Source organism: Mytilus edulis, chromosome 2 (genome assembly GCF_963676685.1).
Source record: "Mytilus edulis chromosome 2, xbMytEdul2.2, whole genome shotgun sequence".
NCBI lineage: Eukaryota > Metazoa > Mollusca > Bivalvia > Mytilida > Mytilidae > Mytilus > Mytilus edulis.
In genome coordinates, this window is record NC_092345.1 from 96,624,760 (window position 1) to 96,637,993 (window position 13,234).

Here is a 13,234-nt window from a genome sequence, read left to right on the forward strand (position 1 = left end):
TGTAATGGAATTTGATGCGACTGTCATACAAGTGAGAGGTTTAGCTAGCTATAAAACCAGGTTCAATCCACCATTTTCTACATTAGAAAATGCCTGTACCAAGTCAGGAATATGACAGTTGTTATCCATTCGTTTGATGTGCTTGGACTTTTGATTTTGCCTTTCGATTTTTGATTTTCCTTTTTGAATTTTCCTCGGAGTTCAGTATTTTTGTGTTTTTACTTTTGATTTCATGCCTTTTTTATTTTCATAATTAATATTAAAGGTGTAGGGAACACTTCCAAAGTAACCCAGGTTTGCTTGCATCAAATACATGCATTAATAAACGAAAAATATGGTATCAATTTGGAATTGACATTCTGCAACTGTAAAACAGGAAATCATAACGCAAATCAGAGGATGCATTATATCACTGTTGACCTCACAACTACGATGTGTTTGTCATCAACGATCCATCTACTCAAAATTTAAGTATCTCTATAATGCATTCGTATGTTGTGGTACAAATGGGTTCTGTAAAAAAAACAATGTAATAGTTAGTAAAAATTCATTAAATATCACAATTTTGATTTGGCAAATAACAATAAACAGACATTCCTAAATCATATGTTATTCCCTAATGAAATGCAACATCTATGGATAAACGTGATGTTCTCCGTTGCTCTCAATTGAAATTTAACTGCTATAAATTACAACGCTACAAATAAAACAAAGGAAAATGAACCTAAAAGTCTGATTTAACTCGTTATTCCAATACTCCTTTTAAGTACTTTTATAGGCATCGGTCATACACACAGTTACGCCTGTATACAAAGTATGATTTTATGTACTCTACCTTAAGTACTTTTATAGTCATCGATCATACGCACAGTTACGCCTGTATACAAAGTATGATTTTATGTACGCTACCATTCTGTTGTGATATAGAAAATAATCTAATTCGATGTTTAGACATGATATGTAGAAGTTCTGTCCTAAAAAACAATAATATCTTTTCAAAAAATCACCTGATCGAAGCCAAGTCAAAAAAATTAATTAACCTATTGACCTTACGGTATAAGTTACAAACATGATTTCCAGACATCTAATTAGTTATGATGGGCAATCATTTTGATGATAGCTGGAGTCAATTTTTTTGTAATCTTTTCAACCGAATCACAACTTCTATCAATCTTGATAATTTTTCTGTATTTCACTGAAACAACTCAATATTTCCACCTGTTTTAATTAAAAGGGATCGTTTCTATTCTTCGACGAAATATGCATGCGAGCATGCCAATTTTAAGTGATGGCATTTTTATTGTAGTACTGGGGTAAATAGCACTTTCCAAAGATATTTTTCTTAGTTTGACATTTTATATCATTTTTATGATGTATTATAATTACAAACGCTTTAGACGACCACAACAATTTGCCTCCGTATAATAGTATAGCGAATAAATTGCAAAAACGGGTAAAAACAAAGATACTTTGGTTACATTGAGATTACTTCAGAATAAGTCTATGGATCTCTACAAAATTGTACCATACAAAAAGGAAGATAAAGATTGATTTAAGAGGGGCTGGGCCCTAACCGTTCAGGAATTAGGGCCAAAAATAATATATATACCCATTACAACGGGAATTCATCGAAAGACTTCAGTTCTCTAAGTTCTTTTATATGCTGAATCTAACCATGTATTTATATTTTGGATCCCGTTTTTATATTGGTCCTTTGTGAGGTCCAATGAGTCAAAAACTGTACTTTTTTTTTTTTTTTTATAGTTCATCAAAATTGAATTAATAGGGTTCTTTGATATGCCGAATCTCACTGTGAATTTAAATTCTTAATTCATGACCCGTTTTCAAATTGGTTAAGTAGTAGAGAATTGATAAGAAGTAGTGGATTCGTAAACGATAATCAACGAGCGACTTTAGTCGCGAGTTGATTATCGTTTTCGAATCCACTACTTCTTATCAATTCTCTAGCTTAACCCATTTCTAGTAAAACGACTATCTGTTTCATGATCTGACAATGAATCAACGGAATTTCATGAACATAATTTCGTATTTTGTCTTTTTTATTCTCTGATAGCTGGAAATGATTAGATCCACACGGTTCACATTTTTATATAACTTAATATAAGTTCAATTTAACTTAAATGTGTTGTTATCTTCCCTTTTTATTACCAGATTTTATATTTGTAAATAATTATTTCATTCTATGTTTAAGCATTACAAATAATCTGTATTGATTAGATTTTAGTATTTATAATTCATTCAAAAAGACATATAATTAATATACGTAATTTTTTTAATCTTTTTTTGAAAGTTAAAAAAATTTAACTACCAACATTTAATACCTTTAATATTTACATATATAGTATTTAGCAACCGAATGAGTAGTTAATGTCCAATTGATTAGGTTTACAACTCACATTAAAAATGACTAAAACATTTTAAATCTTATTGAAGTGAAAATGTCACAGTAACATCACTCTAGAAACCAGTTGATGATAAGATAGATACAAGTGATTAGTCTTATTTAAAAAATTATATATAAATTTTGTGTAAAATGGTTCCCTTTCATTATCTTTTGATTATTGTAACATTATTTCATTTGGCATCCATCGACAATCAGTTAATGAACTAGTATTATTTGTGGTACTCAGCAGACTTGCTCTTATTACAAATGTACAATATATAAAGTATTCAATTTTGCAGAGTATCATGTAAGCTGTTCATAGCCGTGATCGTCTAATCGTTGGCATGGTAAAAATAAATTTGATATCAACAGTGCCAAGTTCAAGCCTAGTATCCTTAATGATTTTTTTTGGCAATATTTTTCTCTACTAAAAAGTAAAATCACAAAAATACTGAACTCAGAGAAATCAATTCGGAAAGCCCATAATATTGTTTTTAATCTTAGGGGTATCTTTATTTCATTTTTACTATAAAGTTGACGATTTTGTATCCAGTTTTGCCGCCAAAGAAGTAGTTTTATAGTCAAAGTTTATCACTCTTTATTTAAATTAGAGTCAGTAAGATGTTGATTTATATAATCAAACAAGGAAAAACTAAGTGACCATGGTATGATATCATTTTAATACTAAAACCAAAATTAAGCATTTGCCATGATGAAAAGGGAAAGGCCTTGTACATTAAAAGTGATAAGTGTTATGTGTACATGGATGTTTATTTTATTAAGGAATTGTACTAATGAGTAATATTCACAATTCATTGATTTAAAAATCACCTGTGTAGATATTTTATTAGATAACAAAAAGACTGAAATACAAAATATTGACATGCATTGACAGATATACGATATAAGAGTGATATTTAATTAGTAATTGATATCGGCACTCGTGGTCTAGTGGTATCATGCATAGACTACAGACTACAGACGAAAATACGCGCGAGTTCGAATTTTTCAATAGTCAATCGTTTTTCAAGAATCCACTGGCCACCATGTTAACTTAAGATAACTTATATCACAACTTTATTTTTTGCAAAAAAATAAGTCCAGATCTTAGAACAATAGACTGACGTCAGAGAAATGGGTTAACATTAAAGTCCAAAAAGTCTTAAGTTATTAAACTTAATTTTATTGTAGCAAAAAATTGAATTCTTAGATGTTATTTATTGGCTGAATCTAAACATGTATTAAAAATTTGGGATTTTAGGCCCAGTTTCCAAGCTGGTCTAAATTGAAGTTTAGAATTAATTTTTAAATCTGTTTTATTTTTATAACAAAATTGAATGTACGTGGCATTTTGATATGCTAAATCCAAACATGTATCTAGGTTTTGGATATTGGACCATAATTGGTAAATGTGGCCGCATTCATTTTCTATCAGAAACTTGACTGTGTCAAATATTTAATCACAATCTAAATTAATAGCTGTATCAAGTTTGAATGTGGTATTTTTTTTTATTAAAGTAGTCTATCCTCAGAGTGTGTTCATCCCAAAAACAAAAAGACACCAAGTACAGATCTGAGATGTCCACTAAGTTTCAAATTGATCTGACCACACTCTGAGGATAGACTACCTTAACAGCCACGCGTCTACTATGTTTTTGTTTGATGTATTACTATTTATATTTTTCTAATAAGTTAATCCATCTTCAACTGATTTTTATATATAGTTTTCTTATGGTGTACTGTTACATCACTGTCCCAGGGGAGGGTTTAGCGCTCACAAACATGTTTGACCATGCCACATTCTTCAGCTGCCTGTGTCAATCCAATAGCCTGTAATTCAGTGGTTGTCGTTGGTTCATGTTTGTCATATTTGTTTTTCGTAAATTGTTTTGTTCTAAATTAGGTTGTTGGTTTTCTTGATTGAATTGTTTCATAGTGACATGTCAGGAATTTTTAAAACCGACCATACGGTATGGATTTTTCTCATTGTTGGCTGCTTATAACTACTTGCACTCACTTCATTTGAACTTAGCAATCTTACCGCATCTCCTTATTTTCATTATGTTCATTGTAGTGTTGTTAGCTTTTAAACAATTCAAATGGTAAGCCTAAGTACTGTTGCAGACTACAGATCTACAATCTGGCGATACATGTATCTTGGTATTGCACAAAGTCATGTTTTCTCTGACTGTTTATGAAGTCCTTTCTCTAAATCCATTTGATGTTGGATGTGTAATGAATGACAATTTACTCTTAGATGTATTATTTTTTTTATTAGTTGTTAGTGGCTTTGAAATAGCTGTCAGTAACTGCGAGTACTCTCAGGTCAGTACTAAGTGTCTTTTTGTTGTTGGGATATACAAGTAACCGGCCACGTCCAATCTGTGTTTGTGTATCCATCTGATGAGCTAAGCCTTTTTCAACTAATTTATATGGTTTGTTCTTATCTTGTACTGCTACACCATTGTCCCAGATAAGAGGGAGGGTTGGAATCCCTTACATGTTTTACCCCGCCACATTCTTTATGTATTTACCTGTTCCAATTCAGTGGTTGTCGTTTGTTGATGTGTTACATATTTGTTTTTCGTACATTTTTTGTACATAAATTAGTCCGTTAGTTTTCTGGTTTAAATTGTTTTTACATCTGTCATTTCGGGGCTTTTTATAGCGAACTATGCATTATGGGCTTTGCTCATTGTTAAAGGCCGTACGGTGACCTATAGCTGTTAAATTCTGTCTCATTTGGTCTCTAATAGAGAGTTGTCTTATTGGCAATCATACCACATCTTCTTTTTTATATAATCCCCAAACTTATTAGTTATACAGAATTTGCGTGAACAAAAGAAACAATTATATAACACATTCAAAATTTAAACAGTAATGCAATACATTCCAATACGATTATGTTTACTTTTACTGTATAAAATTATTTTTAGATCATATATCCCGATTATCTAAGAAAAATTTATGTTATGTGAATTTGATTGATCTTTTAAAAGATGTTAGTGTAAGGTGTCATCACGAAAGGGGTGTAATTGATTAAATTAGAAATAGTTTAGGTTTGTCTTATCTTTTAGTTTTTGTTATTTACTGTTGGACTTTAAATTGAAACAGATAAACAGAAAAAACGGGGGGGGGGGGGGGGGGGGGGGGCATTTAAAGAAACCCTAATCAGCCATTCTTAATGGAGTAACAGTTCCTTTATAATATGAAGTATTAACAAAAAATTTTGATGCTCCGGAAACTTCTTGTAATCGTTGGTTTTCAAAATATATAGATTGTTTTGCAGTACACAAACCAGATTCCGTTTGCGCAAATGATACAATTAAGAGCGCATTTGTTTCTAACCTAAACGATGTAAACGATTACGCGCGTAGTCGTTTAATCCATTTGTTTCTTACATTTTTTGGTCAACGTTGACATCGTTCACGTATACGATGTACGCGCAAAATAGTCATCATAAAAGCTAAAAGATATCTTTACACTGAAGTAAAACAAAAGATTTACACTGGATAACCATGCGTGGTCATAAAAGATTACATATATAAAAAGAAGATGTGGTATGATTGCCAATGAGACAACTCTCCACAAGAGACCAACATGACACAGAAATTAACAGCTATAGGTCACCGTACGACCTTCAACAATGACAAAGCCCATACCGCATAGTCAGCTTAAAAAGGCCCCGAAATAACAATGTAAAACAATTCAAACGAGAAAACTAACGGCCTAGTTTATGTATAAAAAATGAACGAAACACAAATATGTAACACATAAACAAACGACAACCACTGTATTGCAGACTCCTGACTAAATTGACAGATATAATGATGCGCGGTTAAACATGTTAGCGGGATCCCAACTCTTCCCTAATCTGGGACAGTGGTATAACAGAACATCATAAGAACGAACCATTATAAAAATCAGTTGAAAAAGGCTTAACTCAGCAGATGGATAAAAATACAAGTGGACGTCGCCGGGTATTTGTTTTCCTCTATTTACAAATAAGGAGGTGTGGGATGGTTGCAAATGAAACACTATCAAGGTCAAATAAATGAAAGTCATCACAAACAACCGAACAGACTTCAACAACCAATTCCGTATAAGTCGACTTAAAACTGCACCAACATGTAAAATATGAAACAATCAAAATCTGAGAAAGCTAATGGAAACTAACTCAGAATTGACAATGTGCATCTTGACACCTCAAACATGTGGACACTATATTATAATTTTAAACCTTAGTGACTCTAAGTGACTCTCATTTTTTTTTAAATAAGTATGAACTTACTTAGTTACCCATTACCTGGGGGAAATACTCTAAAAACTCTTATTCACGATGCATATTTTAAACTTTCCCCTAATATCTTACTTGTAAAATGGCACAAATGCAGTTTTTTTTAATTTTTAGTGCAAATGAAATATAACCTTGTGGCGCAAAGAAAGACGGGAATATGCAAAAAAGGCGCAAATGCAATGCGCCATATCCTGTAGGGAATGGTCGTTTGGTTTTTTAAATAGCGGAAGGTTCTGCAAATACTTCTATCCTGATTTTCTACATATTTTAAATAGCACACCCTAGTTTAAATGATCCTTGTTATTTTTGTATTTAATTTGCATTGATTAATGACGTCTCCTGAAAAACATACAATGTATGTGAACTACATGTTTTTGGTGAAATAATTGTATTCAACACAATGTCAAAATTTCAATAGGATGAGTTTTGTTATTGAAATATGTCTACTTTAATGACCTAGTTTAGAGCTAAATATAGTCAGTCACATCAAACTTTTAATCATGCATTTACAGTAATTAAAAATTATGCTTAAATATGGTGTAAAATATCCCTCAAGATTTCAAAAGATGTGGAAATATTGCAAAACATGATTTATTACTTTTCAATTGAGATCAGGATTCCCATTTACATATATATGTTTAGAGATTCAATTAATGTATTATAATGTTTATATCTATTTTTCATACTGCATCTGTAGTAACGATAGCCGGTTATATGTTGTGTTCCCCAATTAACCTTTAAATGAGGACTTAAAGTGGGTACATTCGTGCCCCCTATATTGTTTTGCTATTAAGGCTCAGTAATATAACGTATAGACTAGTCAGACAGATAACCAATCTATCTGTCTGTTGGATTAGACTACTTCTAAAGGAGGGTAGTATAACTGACCTAATAATGACTTCACGGTTTAGCTAGCACTGAAGCAAGCTAACCAAAGATATTACAGGTGCCTACACACTCAATGAAATCGGCTGTTAAAATATGCTAAACTTGTTATTTTGCATTTCACTGTAAGTTTATGAATCCAAAGTTTTTTTCATTTACAGCCGAATATGAAGGTAGGATAGATGATGTTACATACATCTATTGCAGGAAATGGTTTTCTGGTCGATAAAATCATTTCTCCTTTTTTAGATATATAACAAAGCATGGCAATAATTTTGTAACAATGTCTTGTGATTTTAAGCATATTCTTTACCAAATAATGGTAGGGTATCACTTTTTTCAAATTATTTATGTATTCATATTTTTCAGGACTGTATTGCAATATCACATGGGATGGTATATCATGTTGGCCGGCCACAAAAGCAGGAACAGTAGCTGTCAAGCCTTGTCCTGACTATATAAACAGACTTGATCCAACAGGTAAGGATAGTAAATGATAAATTCATTCAACTATAAAGTAAAAGTAAAACTAATATCCATACATACTAGTTACTTTGTGCCAAATATCTCATTTAATAGTAAGATTCCTGTCGGGGAATGCATGATTTTTTTTTATTAGTTGTTAGAGGATGTGAACTTACTGTTAGTTAACTGCGAGTACTCTCAGATATGTACCTAGTGTCTTTTTGTTGTTGGGATGTACAAGTACCCATCCACGTCCACTTGTATTCTTATCCATCTGATGAGTTAAGCCTTTTGTAACTAATTTTTATAGTTAGTTCTTATGTTGTACTGTTATACCACTGTCCCAGGTTAGGGGGAGGGTTGGGATCCCGCTAACATGTTCAAACCCGCCTCATTCTGTATGTATGTGGCTGTCCTAAATCAGGAGCCTGTAATTTAGTGGTTGTCGTTTGTTTGTGTGTTACATATTTGTTTTCGTTCATTTTTACATAAATAAGGCCGTTAGTTTTCTCGTTTGAATTGTTTTACATTGTTATTTCGGGGCCTTTTATAGCTGACTATGCGGTATGGGCTTGGCTCATTGTTGAAGACTGTACGGTGAACTATAGTTGTTATTTTCTGTGTCATTTTGGTCTCTTGTGGAGAGTTGTTTCATTGGCAATCATACCATATTTTCTTTTTTTTATAAGTACGTTATTATACACTTTCGAAAAGTATTCTGAATCATTGTTTCATATTCCCCACGTAAACTGTCTTAACCATCTATCTTTAAGTGATTTTGGATTTCAAATCAACATCGCGTTCATAAAACAATACCACCTTACTAAAAATAAACAAATTAACACGTGTGAATTTTTTTAAGGCACTCTTGAAATGTTAAAAGCAATAAATGCTTGTAGTTGTTATGGAATAATTACATAATATAGATATTTCATTAAGATTCCATCATTGCCTTGACAGACACACATTTGATGGAGTTTCACTATGATGTTTTAAGTGGCTATAAAACGCATTACCTATGACTGCACATGTTTTACTTGACAACGTTACAACACTGCGTAAAATGTTTATAACACAACATGCTTGTCTTGCCCTCTTTACATTTATACTTTATTACAAGAATTGAATTTATTTTGCGCGTTTCATAAAAATGTGCGTTGACAAATGGATTTTCATCTAAATAAACTACAAAAAAGCATGGACTTCTTAGTTATACTACAGATAGATGATTAAAAAAAACATAGAACTAGGTAAATGAACGAATTATTTGGCGTCTATTTTATGTCTTTGATCATACATGTGCTAATTCTTTAGTTACATTCTGATGGTTTGATTCAAGTAAGCCTTTTCTGATCCTCCATCCTTCATCTCCAAAGGAATTAAGAAAAAGCTGCATTTGTTGTTGGAAATTCATTTTCGGTTTGCAGAAATGGGTTATGACATTCTGAATGTGTTCGCGTGATGAATGCTATTTTATCATTCTTTGGAGAGTTTTAACTTTAACATATCACTTTCCCCAGACACATTAATCTTTTTTCTATATTTTCCTGTATTTAAGCTGTCATATTTCTGATGACCATTTTTGATAATAAATAAAGAATGGCGAGGATGCTACATTTGACATTATTAATAACACTTATGTAGACATAACAAATCGGTTGTACAATTGGAACAGTATACTTTGTATATTATACAACTCAGAATATTATTCGTCACAAACGCGTTTCGTTTTTATTTCGCCTAAAATTACACCCTAGATTTAAAAATTGAGACATAAGGTATGCATCTTTCCATCGTGTAAAATAATCTATTCATGGGTCAAGGTTGGTGGTTTTGGGGTTTGTGGTTTTTTTCGGTGAGGCTCCTAGAAATGGTTAGAATTTATATGTGTGTCCTTTTCCTTTTTGTGTTTTGCTCTATTGGTTTTACGGATTAGTGCAATAGAAAACTACAGAAGACACGTAACTATTGTTTTTAACAAACTAGATTTAAGTTTGTTCGGCATGGATTCAGGGAGATTTGTGTCCTCCGTCTGATTCCCAAGTAAATACTCTCTACTGGCAGTTTGACAAGCACTTATCGAGATTTATGTCGGTCGTTTTATTCTAACGTAAATCTCCTCTACTGACAGCATAAGAAGCACTTTTGAAATTTATTTTCTCCGTCTGATTCTCAAGTAAATCAAATCTACTGCAGCTTGAGGAGCACTTATCGAGATATGTGTCCTCCGTTAGATTCTCAAGTATAACCCCTCTACTAGCAGCTTGAGGAGCACTTATCGAGATTTATGTCATCAGTCTGATCTTAAGTAAATCTCATCTACTGCATCTTTAGGAGCACTTATCGAGATTTATGTCATCAGTCTGATTCTCAAGTAAAACCCCTCTACTAGCAGCTTGAGGGGCACTTATCGAGATTCATGTCATCAGTCTGATCTTAAGTAAAACCCCTCTACTAGCAGCTTGAAAGGCGCTTCAATATAAATGTGATATAGTAATCATAAAGATATTGTCTTCTTTAAAATCACGAAAGACATGCGTGCAGAACTCTTTTTTTGCAAGAATCTTTTAAGTAAAAGCAAAGTTGGAATTGCTAGATAACCAAATCAAGCAAGACTTAAATGGATTCGCATTGAGTATGCAGTATATACATTTTTTTATATATGATTTAACAAGTTTTATTGGTTTTCTTTGATCTGTAAAGTGATTTTTCATTGATTACATTACTCCAGAAATCTAATTAATAAAACTGAACAAATGTACAGTACTTAATGTACGTTTCAATATAATACACCACAGTGTTTATGGTTGTTGAACATTCCCTAGTAATACTGTAACAGTAGTTAACCTGTGTTCAACCTTGACATGTTGAATCATTTAATGGTCAAAAATATAAATCGTTACAAATAATTCTTTCAGTACTTATCGAAAGAGTGGTCTTTCTTTATAGATTAGTGTATTATTGATAATATACCATGCAATTAAAGCAATGAAGACATTTCATATATTTGATAGGAATAAAACACTAAGTATAACTTCGACTGACAACTATGAAATGACTATAGGCAACAACAAAGCAGCGGATAAATTATTCTATCCGGGTTCTCGTCTATCTTAAACTCTGATAGATTTTCTCAAAGACACGGTTTCTCAGTATTATGTAGTTTCTGTGATGATAAGTTCCCCCGGTTTCCTTCCGAATCTTGATACGACATTTATCATACATGACATAATAATATTGTGGTTCTAATCTAACAAAGCGTGAAAGTGTTGGTGACACAATGAAACAAACGCTTGCATAATTTATGCAAGCGTAATAACAACAAAGAAATTATAAATGATAAAATTAGTTTTGCGACTTAATATAGTTCATAACAGTTACACTGCTATTTCACTTAGGGAAGAAGATATTTATTTTATTTTTTCAATCATTTTACATTTCCTTAAGATAAGAGATTGTGTTATGTTGGTTGTTTATTATTTTAAGGAGTTTATAAATAAGACCACAAAATCTTAGACAAGACAATGATATTGATTTAAATCTTAAGTAGAACAAGGCATTATCATTAATTTTAAATCTAAAGTATAATTTATGGTACATCAAGATATGCTGTTGTTATCAGTTCAGCATAGCTGTCCCTTCCTTGAACTTTCATTGATATATAATTCATACTGATTTTTTTTCTACACAATGCATCATGACATCGCGAAAAACACAAATACCTTGATAGCGGAAATTACATTTACATCTTGATTAGACTACGGACAACGTATTACACTGCCATGTTAACGTCTACAACATGTACAAGAGAACTGATCATTCAGTCGTTAAACCAGTATAATTGAAATTATTGTTTTCATTTGAAGGACAAAGTGATTGCTAAGCCCTTATTATAAGACAGCTGCTCAGCAAGTTCACTACCATTCTATTATAAATAAACCATAGATGGAAAGGGCTAAGCCTAGATCCGTGTGAATTAAGATAATATGCGAAGAGTTTGTAATCCAGTGGTTGTCGAAGGTTGCCGTTTGTCATAATCATGATCGTTTAATAATGACCTTGTGTTGGCTTATAACTTTGACTGTTCTTCTTCTTCCTCCGTTAAGGAGATGATCTCATATTTGAGTTATTAACTAACCCCGCTCGGTAAAACAGGAGGCTTCTTCATTGAATAAAAGTATATATTAACAAAATGATTAAAACTATATGAGACAATATCTGAAAAAGTCTAATTTCCATGTCCCACACTTTACCAGCAATTATTTTTTTATTCAGGCATCTTTTTGGCAAATTTTAAGTTACAGTTTACTAGAGTATATAATGCAACAACTGCAACCAATTAAACATTCTTTTTAATATTTCTTCTTAAAAAATATTATGATTTAAATGGTCAACCCCCCCCCCCCCCCAAAAAAAAAATCAATCATGTTGTCCCCTGTTATTTCTGAAAATTAAATCATTCAAAGAATATCTAAATTAAGTAAACAGCCTTCCGATTTTCACAAATCTGATAGATTATATAAAAAAAACTTATCCATTACTGGTCTGGTTTTGTTATAACTAAAGCATGTAAGAAAATTTTGCATTTTTAAGGGTGTTTTAAATGTTGTCCCCAGGGGTAGTTTCCCTCCTGTTACCGCTTGGTTTTTTTTCACCTGTGGACATGTTTGAAAGACCAAAAATTTATTTCTTGTAATGCAATGTGAAGAGCATCTTTTCCTGAATGTATGCCTCCATATGTTTAGGTGAATAGCAACCAGTTTAAAAAATCTGAACTCCCCAAAGATCAGAATTTGGAGAAAAATAATTTTGATGTTCTCTCCTGTTACAGCCTTTTTGTGTACCTTCTGAGAATATTTCATTGTCAGCACTATACCAGTACATGTGTTTTTATAGTATCTTATCAAATTGACATGTAGATGGAAGTAAACTTATACACAATTCGAGTAAATGAACAAAAAATACTGCGTAATTCCTTTCTGTTACGTTCTGTCATGTTACCTGATTGAAAGTAACAGAACACCCATAATCAGTAACAGGAAGGATGTTCAAGACAATTTCACTGATGAATCAAAAAGTTAGTCTACTATATGCCAACTATTTCATTTAATATAAGTTATCATCACTATATTAAAAAGATTTTAAAATAATATACAGTATATTGAATGAAAAAATAGGTATTT

General features: G+C 32.0%; 1 protein-coding gene across 3 annotated transcripts in view; it reads left to right on the forward strand.

Moving 5' to 3' along the window:
* LOC139513578 (secretin receptor-like) overlaps positions 1-13,234 on the forward strand; it is a 120,098-nt gene that overhangs the window by 80,469 nt on the left and 26,395 nt on the right. For all 3 annotated transcript variants that reach the window (XM_071302205.1, XM_071302206.1, XM_071302204.1), the window contains one exon: positions 7,956-8,066. In XM_071302205.1, coding sequence (XP_071158306.1) covers positions 7,956-8,066 — 111 coding nt within the window. The remainder of the gene's footprint in view (positions 1-7,955; positions 8,067-13,234) is intronic.